The sequence below is a fragment of the Lycium ferocissimum genome, chromosome 1, assembly GCF_029784015.1.
Source record: "Lycium ferocissimum isolate CSIRO_LF1 chromosome 1, AGI_CSIRO_Lferr_CH_V1, whole genome shotgun sequence".
Classification (NCBI taxonomy): Eukaryota; Viridiplantae; Streptophyta; class Magnoliopsida; order Solanales; family Solanaceae; genus Lycium; species Lycium ferocissimum.
The window spans coordinates 22,335,414-22,349,756 of record NC_081342.1 but is presented as its reverse complement, the minus strand read 5'-3'; the positions used below and the strand labels follow the sequence as shown (position 1 = coordinate 22,349,756).

Below are 14,343 nucleotides of genomic sequence, written 5' to 3'. Positions count from 1 at the left end.
AATTCATAATTAAATTTAATCCTAGGTATCTTAGTGTATCCCATCAAACTTTGGGATTACTTGATTCCACTCAATGAGCCGTAGAATTCTAGGCTTTTTCTACATTGTTGCTTATAACTTAAAGAAAGGGAAAATGGTTAAAAATACCCCTTTTACTTTAAAAAAAGGGCTAAAAATATCCTCCAAATTTATTTTGGGTCAAAAATACCCCTTTCATCATTAAAGTTTTCAAATATACAACTGTCTTGACGGAAATTATCCCCCAAAATAACTCGGAATCCTTCTTTAAACCTGTTCTATCATTTAAATCCGATCCAACTAAATAATAACCCATAAGATTCTCTTATTCCCCCAATACGTAGGTATGAAGTTTGAGGGAATTGGGGAAATAAGGAGATCTCACGAGTTATTATTTAGTTGAGTCGGGTTTAAATGATGGAGCGGGTTTAAAAAAGGATTTTGGGTTATTTTGGGGGATAATTTTCGTCAAGACAGGGGTATATTTGAAAATTTTAAGGATGAGAGGGATATTTTTGACCCAAAATAAGTTTGGAGGATATTTTTAGCCCTTTTTCTAAAGTAGAAGGGTATTTTTCACCATTTTCCCTTAAAGAAATGACATACTTTATGTGATAATTTAATTATCTAATAGATGAATAAAAATACAACCAACAGAATTTTTAAATTTTGAATTGAAAGTGTGATATTAAAACACTTTATTAAGAGTTAAGGTATTCAATAAGAACAGGATTTAATTTGAATGTCTAAATGAAATATTCTGACAAATTTAGTGGGCGTTTGGCCATAAAAATTATTCACTTTTTTCCGGAATTTTTTTTCACTTTTTTTACTTTTAGCGTTTGGCCATAAAAATTATTCACTTTTTTTCGGAGTTGTATTCCGGAATACCAAAAATGAGAAAAACTTGTTTTTCAAAAAATTTTCACTTTTTTACACTACATTTCACCAAAAACTACAATTTCAAAAACTATGGCCAAACATAACTCCAACTCCAACTCTAATTCCAAAATTCCAAAAAAAAAAAGTGAAATATTTTTTGGTATTTATGGCCAAACGGCACCTTAAGCTTGAGCAGAGACCTTGCCAAGATATTTTATTTATCCTAGGACAATCTTGTAAATTTAATGTCGACGATGGACCTTCGGGTAGTTTAATGTGGTCGGTTTTGCTTGGGTTGTTGAACCATTCTATGCTTGCTGGGCCCCATTTATCCTTCTTTGTGGGCCCTATCTAACTTTTTTTGCTCCTAAAAGATGGAAGAAACTGCCAAGAAACCAACCAGGCAATTGATCACGAGTTCACACGACAGTTTTTTTTTTTTTTGGCACACTAACGTTGCTATCCTCCCAAGAATGTACAGTATAACTTTAGCTAATACTAGCTCTTCCTCTCATTTTTCCTTTTTTGTCTTTATACCGTGTTTTTCTGAATTAAAATATATTTTATATAGAGATATTTGATTAAATATGAAGTTAAATATACAATTTGACTCATGGATAATGAGCTTAGGCCTCATTTATTTGCACTTAATGGAGGTCTGAATCTGAATGGTTCAGACCTTAGGTCATTAAGTGCATTTATTCACATTAAAATCTAAGCATTTATTTGATCTGAATAGGCCCTAATCATTAAGACCTAGAACAAAATCTTAATATCATTAAGAGGTATTTTGTACGGATAATTTTTACCACCACCACGCCAACCCTCCACTAGCCACCCTCACCATCCACCCCCAACCCTACGCCCTCCCCCTTCCCTACTCACCACCACCCCAAACCCCCTCACCCCTACCTACCCACTTTACCCCCACCACCACCCACGCCAACCCATCCGTACCCCCAATCTTACCCCCTCCCCCACTCACTAAGACCACCGCCTACTCCACATTAACCCCCACCACTACCCATCATCACCACCCAACCCCTACCCCTATTCACCACCCCTACCCCCCTCCCACCCACCTACCTTAACCCCTAACCACCCCCACGCTACCCCTCAGACTCACCGCACCACCCCCACCTATTAACCCCGCCCCACCCCACCACTACTACAAACATGTCCATCATTACTAGCAAACATAAATGATTCATTTTTTTATCAAATAATATTTTTATTTTTATTAAATTTGTATTTATTTTCTAAAATTTAGTTACTTTTTTATTTGAATTGTATATTTATTATGTTTAAAAAATACGTTCTGCACATTCAGTTGTTGAAAAAAAAAACAATCTTAAACATTCAGTGTTCAGATCTAGAGACAACATCTTAATCATTCAGATGAACTCAAACGTCTTAATGTTAATGAAAACAAAAGAGGCCTTAGTGATATATAGAAAAATATTAAGGTAGCGGTTGATAAACTAATGAATTTGAATTTTTTAAAATAATGAAAGTAGTAAGAATAACATTATTAGTTGAATAATGTCAAAAGAATTTGGTAATTTCAGTATTCAAGTCAGCGAAATACCAGCTATTTTTCACCAACAAAGATACCGGATAATTCCAACCATTAATATTTAAATAGATTGGAAGTTGGAATAAATTACCTTATGTTTTCCGTCTGTGCTGAAATTTTAACCATATTTTCAAGATTTGCACCCGCTTCATCAACCACTAACTGCGCAACACCTAAACAGGTGAATAATGTCAAACCTTTTTGAAATATTCTTAATGGAAAGTGTGCCTGGATGCATTTGTGCGTAATTCAATTTTCTAATTTACAGTGCATCCCTATTCTGCCTCAAACAATCTTTTCGTCTTTTACCTGTGATCTGCACGTCTTTCTGCATATTAATCTGAACAGTTCACTAAAATACACCCTGAAGAGTAATAAAGGTGCACTAAGATAGGGTCACATTAAGGACAGCTAGGTGATAAAACATCTCACGTTCATCCAGGATTTAAGGAATGGTCGCATTCAAAAGGGGTGATAATGTAGGTAGTCTACCCTAACGGAAGCATTAGGGGCAAATTTCATAGCTCGAACCCGTAATCTATAGAAACACGTTTAGTGTTGCTCTAAAGCTCCATTCAAGATAGGCTCAAGTAAAGGTTAAGGATGAAACCAATTTGCAAGAGCACCAAGCAAGTCAATGTAACAGCAAAGTCATGAAAGTTGCAAGAAATGATAAATCACTACTCTTCCAGAAGAATTTCGCCTACTATGGAGATTCTAAGGATAAAACTACTTTTGCAAAAGGAAAAGAACTCAATGAGGAGATGAAATGTTTTAGTACGTTGCAACAACCTCATACGCAGTTGCATTCTTTCTATATTGAAGAAGATGTCATTTCACACAAACTGGGGCAAGGTGAAGTCCTTGCTGGACAAAAAAAAAAAAAAAAAAAAAAAAAGAGTAGGGGCAAAGTTATCTTTAGGAGAAAAAAGAAAAGAATAATGTTGTTACAGTTCATCTAAGAAGCCACTATACTCTGAGCTAAATACAAGGTCATATTGAGAGTCGCATACTACAAGAGGAACTGTAAAAATTTACATTGCCTGATTAACTGAACACGACTACAAAATTTTTATACAGACTGCAGCTGCATGGTCCGGTTTACGCTTAATAAGCCTCATGCCAGGAAAGGTCGCTCTCCCCATTATCTACTGCAATTATCCCTCAACTGACTTCTCTTGCTTCCGTCCTTGCTTTCCTTGCCCTACATTACAAGTTGGATAAATTTTATGACCAGTTAGCTGTAACAAAAAATCAGACACGGCAGATGATGATATAATGTAAATACTGAATAATCATGTCGATTATTTACTTCAAAATACTCAGACACAATGGATCAGTTCTGGTTAACCACGGTGGAGCAAGAATTCTAACAAGGAGATTCAAATAAACCTGGGCTAGGCTTCAAACCTGCAACTTAAAATAACTATTAGCCACCTTCGTCACTAAACTAGAAGCTTCGCTTACGTCAAGGAAATTAAACAATATATGCACAAAAAGTATTCTTTTACCCTATTTGCACAGTATGATTTTTCCAATGATGGCGATTCAATTTCACCCTCTTCCAGACCATGTAGGCTCCTCCCTTGTTGAAGAGCTTCTAAGTTACTATTCCATTCAAGAAGAATCCAAAATTGCAGTTCTTCTCCAAATTAGGCGCTCAACCAGCATTTGGTTACTCTATTTGGAAGCCTATATCCTTATACAAATGGCCAAATGTCACTTCTACTATCTATTCCTATTTTGTCATTGGATTCCTTCTATAAAACAAAAAATCAACATATTCTGATGATATATAATCCAAGCATGGAATGTGCTGAATCAGAAATATCTCCTTTTCACTGGGTTAACATAGAAATCTATTACCTAGCATCCTTGAAATTATACACTATCTGACAAAATACCCTGTCCTTACCAGCTTCTATCAACATACAGAATGATAATCAATTTAGTCATCAAACGAAAGCTAGTATCTATTCATTTATAGAACAAAAGAAAAATGGCAAATTAGCATCTTCCAGCACATATATGCTTGAACACTGTGCCAAAGAAGTAAAAGTTTTTACCTTCTCCGATATTCCTTATGCTCAAGAAAAATGAGAAGAACTAACAAAATGCCGCTTAAATAATGCGTAAATAAGAAATTGTCCTTCGAAAAGAAAGGAAAGAAGGTTCTTGTGACAATTACACCATGCACATGCACTAGAATGAAGCTCATGCTGGAATAAAAATGTTGATAAGTCACCAATGCACTACTTTATGTTAGCGAAATAGAGTCAAAATTGGCTCGAAGGTCAAAGATCCAGAAAAGTTTGTAGGCCTCAAATATGAAATCCTTTTTGAGATCAAGCTTTTTCATACCCTAGAAAACTGTAAAGGCAGGACTGCGAAGCCTTTTGGCCAGGCAATTATCAAATAGTGAAAGAAAGACACTCGTGTACCAAGCAAATTGGCTGCCAAACTACCAAGATTAATGGGAGACAAATTTTGTTCCACACCATCATAACTTACAAAAGCATGAAATCTTACCAGCAGCAACCAGCTTAGTCCAAAGAAACAGAAATAAATACAATTTTAATTAAAAAAAAATCTTGTTTTCATATCAAAGAATGGAACACTGAGAATTTGACTTGTGACAGCACAGCAGCATAGTTTTATCCTAGAACTTGCTAAATAAACAACAGGACACAAGCACGAGTATGATAGAGATTAGCACATGCAATAAAACTTCTTTTCTACATAGGAAATATCAGAAGGAATTGTACGAGACTCACTGAAGCCTTTTGACCTGTCACTTTCCTAGCAGCAGGTGCTCGAGCAACTGATGAAGCAGCAGCAGCAGCAGCAGCTACACGTATTCTGAAGTACAGATTGTACCAGAATGAAAATCAACAACTTAGAATCATAGAGCAATGCCACTAGGGATAATTATAATAGCAAGCCATGATTATCACCCAAAAACTGGCAATTTAGAAGTAAAGTCCGGTTCTTAAGACCTTTTATGAACGTCTACATATACGTCAGTCTCGTCCACGATTTCCTCCTGCATCCATATGAATCCGGTCAAAAGTAGAATGTAATTTAAGTTATTGAAAATGATAAAAGCTGGAGTAAAAGGCATTCAGTAAAAGGAAGAGAAGTCTAATTGGATAATGAATGTTCAAAAGCCCCACTTGGAAACTTGCAATGAGTTGCAAGCACTAAGATAAAATCCATATTATTGATCCATAAGGTACCCTTGGGAAAGACAGTGAAGAAACATATTACCTGCAGGAGTTCTTCAAAAACATCTTCCAAAGTAATGATGCCAATGACTTCCTCCTCTTCAACATCTTCCGCTAAAAATGTTGAGTTATTTGTCGTTACACCATTTTGATGCAATGACGGGAACTTAATTTCTTGATTCTGCATCGAGACCTTATCAACATTTATGATAACAGTGTCTGATTTTTCATCATGCGTGCACAGGAGTGGTGTAGTTAACTCCGAGTCCCCATTCCAGAATTTGTTTTCTCCACCATTGACGCCTGCTAGATCAGAAGCAAGGTTGTAGCCTTTTTTGCTTACTTTCTCTACAGCTGCCATGTGACTGCTTCCCTTTTGAAATTCATTGAGAATATCATACAAAGGCATATCCGCTGGTACCCTGAAACACTATGTGTTATATTTCTCAGCATACTCCATGTCAAAAGTCAACACACAACGTACCTAGGCATTCTCCTGATGGAAACAGCACTAACGGGAGTCTCTGTTTCTGCTCGTACTGTAAGAAGACTCTTTACCTGTCCCGTGTAGAAGCAAAAGCGCAGCTGATTCTTCACTCAATCACCAATGAGGAAATAGATAATGAAATATTTTGAGATCAAAATTTCACACAAACCAGTAGAAGTCCGATAATATTCTTTGGATGTCCAGAATAAACAGGAACACGGCTATGACCTCGTGCTAGGATTTTCCCAATCGCTTCCCTGAATAAAGGAGCTTGTTAAAGAAAGAAATCTGCTTTGGGTTGTCAAGGACCAAAAAGAGAAATAGTGGCTCAAGCTTCAAATTTGTTTCCTCTGAGAAAGTGATGACAGGTTCTTAAGCTGATATCTATGAAAGATATATGGCTCTCTTGAAACTTCAGTTATATCTTTGGAGTTCATGCGACAGAAAAAAAATTCAGTCCCTCAATCTCTAGAAGATTAAAACTGCTAATATATCTTAGCACTTACTTTAAAGCAATCAGATGAATAACCCATGAAAAATGCAGAACTTAGCAACAAAGGAGGTAGAACAGAATTCTTGTATTCCTTCTCCATGTACCATTCAAATACGGAAAAGAATTTTTTACGAACGATGAGAGGTATAGAGATATCACAAATGGAACTTGTGTGAACAAGAGTCATTTCATATAAGAAATTCATTCTCACCCCAATATGATTAGTAAGTAATTGCATTCTTTTGATTGTTGCATGAGAATAGAAGCCAGATCACTGTGGCTGGCCTTTGTTGGAAAGACTCTAAAGCTTAAAAATCAACTGGAAGGTGTTCTTTTTATCATTCAAGTTACAGAGATGGGTATTCATACCAATTTTAAAAAGGGAAGAACAAAGAAAATGGACCACTCTATCATAAACTCACCAGTCCAACTTTGAATTGACATCCAGGGAAAAGGTTGATTCAATAGGCGTCATAGCCTCTTCTGCAGTCTGCACAAGTCTGAGAAAACTTAGACAATTGTTCTTATAAGTTGTGCAAAAATATGCCTGACTTTAGTTACTAAAAGACAGAAGAAAGCACTAGTTTGGTAGGTAACATGATATCGGCAGCCTATATGAACTTGCTCGCTATCTATTTATTACTCCCTCTGTCTCAATTTATTTACGTGTCTTAGTTTGACTGAGCACGGAGTTTAAGAAAGTAAGGAAGACTTAAATTAAAGATGTGTATAATGTAGCATTTTTAAGCAAAACTACTATTAAAAAGTTCTGCTAAGCCTTATTTTGCCTGAAGCTGATGCTCTATCAAAAGCTATCCGGATCCAAAGATAAAGAAAAACAAGGAAAAAAGTGAAAGGAGAATGCTGCAAACCTTTTCTGTCAAATCCAGTGCTCCGCTAATAATAGTAGTTTCATCATGTGTGAGTTCGCCACCTTTACCAGCCTAAACTTAGAAAAAATATAGTGTTATTATAACAATATTAAGCCACTTATTGTTGTAGCATATTAGAGAAAACTGCCGCATAATAGTGAGCTTTTAGAAGATGACACCATGGGCATGACCAGCAGCTAAATCAACTTCAGTCTTCTGCAAATGGACACCAATTCAGAGGGATTACCTCTATACCGTGGATAGAAACAAGGGCTTTCAACTGAGCTCGCCTGAACAAAGCATCATGATGTCCCAATACAGCATCAAGAACCTAAGCCATGTTAATTTAAACATTTAAATGTGATAACTTCACAAAGAAGTTCTTGAAATTGTAAACAACAGTATCGACTGCATGAAATCCTCGAATGGAGACCGTATGTCAAGTGTAGAAGAAAACCCTGATAGTTTTCTAGCCACAGTAGTATAGGATTTCAAGTCTGCCATGTAAAAATTAGTCACAGTTATGAATCAGTACACTACTGACTATGAGGGATGAGATCCACATGCAATACAAATAAAAAACACAGAGGGTGCGTTCAGTATGGAGGAAAACATTTTCGAATTTTCCCATGTTCGGTTGGTCAAAATTTCCGGAAAACATTTTCTTTAAGAAAACAAGTTCCTTAATAATGTGGAAAATGACTTCCCTAATGAAAGTAGGGAAAACAAGTTCCACAAGTGGCATTCTACATTGATTGTGTCCGCCCCCCCTCCAACACACCTCATCTTCACCCCCACCACCCACAACCTTATCCTCACTTCACACCTCCCATAGTATTTGTCTAAATTATATACAAATACTTTTAGAATAATATTTTTTGAGATGAGGTCTATCGGAAACAGCCTCTCTACCTCCCAAGGTAGGGGTAAGGTCTGCGTACACTCTACCCTCCCCAGAGCCCACTTGTGGGAACATCCTAGGTATGTTGTTGTTGTTGTTGTTGTTGTTGTTGTTGTACTTTTAGAATAATTTTTTTCGCTTGCGTACCGAACACAATAAATACGTAAGAAACCCACTTATTTTTCCAAGAAAACATTTTCCTTCATACCGAACACGCCAAAGTTGGAAGGATAGAAATATGAAATATCATTGTTCTGACGTGCAGACCAAACAAATTCTTGATACCCACAACAAAAGAATTGCATTTCATTTCCTTTACAGTACTTTGACCACTATGACCTTAGATGTTACCACAGATGGCCCTGTCTAAAATATGTTGCAACAAGGTCAAATAGGGATAGACCACAGACCAAGTGCTATTAGAGGCACAAGAGAAACAAAATACCTTTCCAATTGGGTAAGAAATGGGATAGCAAATGATCATAAGAACACGAACAAGCCAGACTAAGTTTGCACCTACAGCAAGCCCATATCGGGAGCATATCGCTTGTGGAATAATCTGAATTAGCAAAGCAAAAGCAATGAAATTATTGCAGTTCCCAATTCAAGAATACATGTATTGCAGTTATACAGTGGATGGAAGTCTATTACCTCACCAAAAGCTAAAACAAAAGTCACAGAGAGAATGACAGCAACAACAGGATGGAAAATTTTATCCAAGTATATTGGAAGAGCCTGCAAAGTCCACATTCATAAAATTGTATCACTTATAAATGTAATTGATCAAAACTACAACACTACGCATTGCAGGCAAGAGCCAAAATAAACATGCCTTATATTTTGTAAATTTTGTATGACATGTTATGCATTTAGGTGATACCTACTAGTTGCAAATACGTTTTAGTCATGTTAGTACGTTGATTCTGAACCTATTTCTTCTCCAAGAGTATTTTTACCTTACTGTAAATTTATATGCCAGTACAAATAAAGAGCATTTTTAATATTACTTTTTATATATACTCAACTTATTTTTTTACTTTTATTTTTATTTGGTATTGGTATATGACGATGACAGGAATTGAGCTTAAATGGAGAAATATGATTAGTGAGGATTCATATATCTGACTAAACTTGTTTAAGACTGAGGTGCCAGTAGAAACATGTAAACAGTAGTAAACAGTAGTAAACAGTGAAGTTGATAAAAGAAAGTTGATCAAGTTGCAACCAACTTTTAAAAAAAAAAAAAAAATTGTCAGAAACCCGTGCATGTCCTTGCTATGATTAAGACTTTAGCCCTTCACATGTTAAAGTCAACAACTCCTCACCTCCATTGCAGCCGCATTACACAAAAGCAAAGTCACAAGAAGTTGATGCTGCTTTTGAACAACAGGCAAAATAGTAGCTGAAAAAAACAAACAATTACAATTAATTTCTTAATCAATAACCCCACATTAAAAAGATTCAAGATTTCATTCAAATTAAAATCAAAGGATTTTTTAAAAAAAAAAAAAAAAACAAGAACCTGCTTGTTTCTTCTCTGAATTAGTACCACTCCTTTGAAGAATTTCAAGCTCAACAAGTCCCATAGACATCAACCCCAACGTAAGACCCGACATAATTCCAGCAAAAAGTACGAGGAAACAAGAAACACCAGCATAAACAAACCACCATGGGTTTCCAAATTCAATGTCTTGATCATCTATACCAAATGGTCTCTTTGTTTTGTGTCCAGTAGCTAGGGCTATTGCTAACACATTCATTAGCAAACCCATTGAAAGTTTTTTTTTTTTTTTTTGGTGGAGTTGCTGTTGTGTGCAAGTGACAGCAAAAATTGTTATATACTAAAAAAAGAGAAACCGAGCTGATGACAAACGGCAAGAAAGAGACAAGCATATTATAAATATAGTGATGGAGTTAATGTCAGAATATAAATAAAAATAGTAATTATCAACTAAATAGTCTTACGTTACTTCAATTGGTTTTTATTTGGGAAAATAATAATCGGTCTATTTGGAGGATATATTTATCCGAAATGGCCATATTTTTAATATTACCCGAAATAACCCTTTTATACATTCTTATACAAGACTATAACTATATAATGTTGTATATCGTGGCCATATATAGTTATTATCTACAAGACTATAACTATATAATGTTGTATATCGTGTGTATAAATAATGTTGTAAAAATAAAGTTGACTATGCGGATGTAAATTAAAACTATGACTATGCGGGTGTAATATTTCATGTTGATTGTGTATTACTAAAAGTATCACTTTTTATTTTCATTACTCTCTCATCTCATTTTATGTAATATTTTTCGTTTTTTAAGAGTCAATTTAACTAAATCTTGAAGCTAAATAGTATTAGATTAACTTAATATTTTAAAATTATAATTAATGTAATTGAAAACTACATAAAAGTTCTATGAGTTACAATTTTTCCTGTATCAACTTCATGAAAAAATACATCTTAAAATATTAGTCAATATTCATACAGTTTGAATCTCGAAAATGAAAAGTATTACTCTCCCCGTCTCAATTTATTTGATATAATTTGCCTAGACACAGAGTTTAAGAAAGAAATGAATACTTTTAAAACTTGTGGTCTAAAACAACCTATAGATATTTGTGTAGCTCAAAAATCATTTCGTTAAGGATATAGGGGAAGTTTTAAATTCAATTATTTCAAAATACATAAATGTATTGTTTCTGGAGGACTAGAAAAAAAGTTTACACATATATTAGGACGGAGAGACTATGAGCCTGTTTGGATGGGCTTATGCCTATATAAAGGTTCTATGCTTTTAAAAAAAAAAAAAAAAAAAAAGTTGGGGTAGTCTAACTTATTTTTTTTGGCTTATAAGTTGTTTTGACTTATAATTTCTTTTAGATAATTTAAGTTAAATGTCTCAATTATTTTTTTGAGCTTATTTTAAGCACAAAATGACTTTAAAATTTGGCCAAGTGAAACACTCAAAAAAAAAAATTTGAAAAAACTCTTATAAGCAACTTATCAGCCAATCCAAACGGGCTCTATGACTCTTCTCACACTATTAATTTGCTAAAAAATATATCTTAAAATATTAATTTAAGTTCATATGATATGAATTTCGAAAACTAAAAATATACCACCTAAAATTGGGTGAGTACTAAAATGGTTCTGCGAGAATCCCGAGTATAAATAGGAGTGTGTACTTTGGATGAGAATCAGTAAATGGGACCACGGAAATTCAGCTTTATTCATGGGGTATACAAACAAGGGGTATCTACTGGAAAAGGACTACGAAAATCTTGAGTGTCGCGACAAAATAAGAAATTTGTTTGATTCAAAGAAGCAAATTGCAATTCCAGCAAATACTCTCGTCTCAATTCAGTTGTACCATTTGATTAGGCACGTAATCTTAAAAAAAGCTGAATACTTGTGAAATTTATGATTAAAAAACAAGTCTTAGATAATTATTTGACTATAAAATTATTTTATAAAATTAGATTATTTCTAAATGTAAAAAGGTGAATGTGCCATATAAATTGTGACAAAAGGAGTACTACTCTTTTGGTCCCAAAAGTTAATTACATCGATGCAAAAATACTCCATTTACACAACTACAAACTTTTTTTCCAATTATTGTTTTGCTTGAAATATTCTTCAAAAAATAGTTAGATAATATTACAACCTGATTAATGAAATCTACTCCCCGTTGTTCCTTGACTAAGGCCCCGTTTGTCCATAGATATAAAAAAAAAAAAATTCATTTTTTTTTAGAATTTTGAAGTTGGAGTTGTGTTTGGCCATAATTTTTGAAATTGTAGTTTTTGGTGAAATGTAGTTGTAAAATAGTGAAAAAAAGTGAATTTTTTTTGAAAAATAAATTTTTTGAGTTTTTAGTATTTCGAAATACAACTTCAAGCTGTATTCGGAATTCTCATGGCCAAACGCTGATTCCGGAAAAAAATGAATTTTTTTTTTTGGAGTAAAGTGAATAATTTTTATGGCCAAACGGGGGCTAAAAACTCCAGTGAAAAATGTTTAAAACTGAGATGTGTAGCTCTAAAACTCAAGATCACTATTCACTTGATTAGGTTGAGCTCAAGTCTTATATGGGTTGGGCTATATGTGGTGAAAATATTACAATTTTTTGCACGGATTTCCCTTCTTTTGGGGTGGTCTTTAAATTTTCTTTTTCATATTTGTGTTCTTTAAGTTTTGCCCTTGACTTGGATCACGAGGTTAGGTTCGAACCCCATTTTTTGGGCATAAAATAAAAAAATAATTTCGCAAAGGGTACGTGGGGAGAGTGTATCGGATCCGGCACAATCCTTAAGGAAAAACCAAAGTTATGCCGGAGGGGGCAGACTTTGCCTTGAGACATTTTTTTTTTTTTAACTTTTCAAGGCACACTTTTAGTTAAGGCATACTTTTGGTTATGCCTTAATTAAAAGTATACCCCATAAGGCATAGTTCCTTAAGGAAAAATTTTGCCCGTAAAGCAAAACTAAATTATGCCTTGAGGAAAAGTTATGCCCCTCTCGGCATAACTTTAGTTTTCCTTAAGGAAGTTATCGGAGGGGCGGACTTTGCCTTGAGACATTTTTTTTTTTTTTTTTTTTAAATTTTAAAGGCACACTTTTTGTTAAGGCATACTTTTGGTTATGCCTTAATTAAAAGTATCATAAGGCATAGTTAGGAAAAATTTTGCCCGTAAGGCAAAACTAAATTATACCTTGAGGAAAAGTTATGCCTACTCGGCATAACTTTAGTTTTTCCTTAAGGAAGTTATCGGAGGGAGGCGGACTTTGCCTTGAGACATTTTTTTTTTTAACTTTTCAAGGCACACTTTTAGTTAAGGCATACTTTTGGTTATGCCTTAATTAAATGTCCACATAAGCGCATAATTCTAAGGAAAAGTTTTGCGCGTAAGGCAAAACTAAATTATGCCCCCTCGGGCATAACTTTAGTTTTTCCTTAAGGAAGTTATCGGAGGGCAGACTTTGCCTTGAGACATTTTTTTTTAAAACTTTTCAAGGCACGCTTTTAGTTAAGGCATACTTTTGGTTATCTTAATTAAAAGTACGCATAGGCATAGTTCCTTAAGGAAAAATTTTGCTCCATATACAAGGCATAACTAAACTATGTCTTGAGGAAAAGTTATGCCCCCTCCATAACTTTAGTTTTTCCTTAAGGAAGTTATCGGAGAGGCGAACCTCACTCCCGGCCTGCGCTTGCGAAATTATTTAACTTTATTTTATCTTGAGCGGGGGTTCGAACCCAAAACCTCGGTATCCAAGCTAAGGGCAAAACTTAAAGACCACAAATATGAAGGGCAAAATTTAAAGACCGCAAATATGAAATGAAAATTTAAAAAATACCCCAAAAGAAGGGCAATTCTGCGAATTGCCCAAAATATTATATAGCTTAGAAAATAAAATGTCGAAACTAATAGTGTAGGGCCACGCAAGCTTTAAAAAGATCACAACTTTGTGTAGAAGGATTCAAATAACGAATTGTTTTAAATTATTAAAATAAGTCTCCATGCTCGAATATTTTTCCTCAAGATGCGCGACCAATTAGGTAGATAGGCAGATACCATTTAATAAAATTGAGTCATACATTTTTAGAAAGAAATTATTGGCTCCAAACTTTAACTCCTTATTATCTATTGCTTGAACCTTTATATCGTCTTTGACTTCAAAGATATCATATTTAATATCTCCTTTTGCTAAGTTTAGCATATATTCTTGAATTATTTCACCTTTTTCTTCTAGTTTTTACTTTCCGGACATGCTTGCACATCACAAAATATAAAAGCGAATTTTCTAATAATAATATGATCTGACTAAGTCAATTTTGATTCTCTCTGAATACTTCAAAGAAGAAGAGTCAGTTAG

The 14,343-nt window shown here is 34.5% G+C and overlaps 1 protein-coding gene across 1 annotated transcript; it reads right to left on the bottom strand.

Moving 5' to 3' along the window:
• Positions 1 to 3,377: 3,377 nt before the first annotated feature.
• LOC132052379 (putative DUF21 domain-containing protein At1g03270) lies at positions 3,378 to 10,365 on the bottom strand. The gene is made up of 13 exons (XM_059443895.1): positions 9,976 to 10,365; positions 9,779 to 9,855; positions 9,105 to 9,188; positions 8,899 to 9,012; positions 7,800 to 7,883; positions 7,553 to 7,624; positions 7,103 to 7,170; positions 6,357 to 6,444; positions 6,185 to 6,258; positions 5,744 to 6,122; positions 5,473 to 5,519; positions 5,251 to 5,335; positions 3,378 to 3,680 (listed from the first exon to the last, which is right to left on the bottom strand). Exons 1-13 carry the CDS (start codon positions 10,223 to 10,225, stop codon positions 3,621 to 3,623), a joined length of 1,482 nt encoding a protein of 493 aa, XP_059299878.1. The 5' UTR covers positions 10,226 to 10,365; the 3' UTR covers positions 3,378 to 3,620.
• Between the last annotated feature and the right edge of the window lie 3,978 nt (positions 10,366 to 14,343).

What these genes read in the sequence shown, in the direction of transcription:
- LOC132052379 (XM_059443895.1), bottom strand. Translation starts at nt 10,225, where the DNA reads ATGGGTTTGCTAATGAATGTGTTAGCAATAGCCCTAGCTACTGGACAC. An exon ending in TTGTTTTAGCTTTTGGTGAG is followed by an intron (nt 9,013 to 9,104) that starts GTAATAGACTTC and finishes TTGCTAATTCAG; the next exon opens with ATTATTCCACAAGCGATATG. An exon ending in TTTCTTACCCAATTGGAAAG is followed by an intron (nt 7,884 to 8,898) that starts GTATTTTGTTTC and finishes AACATGGCTTAG; the next exon opens with GTTCTTGATGCTGTATTGGG.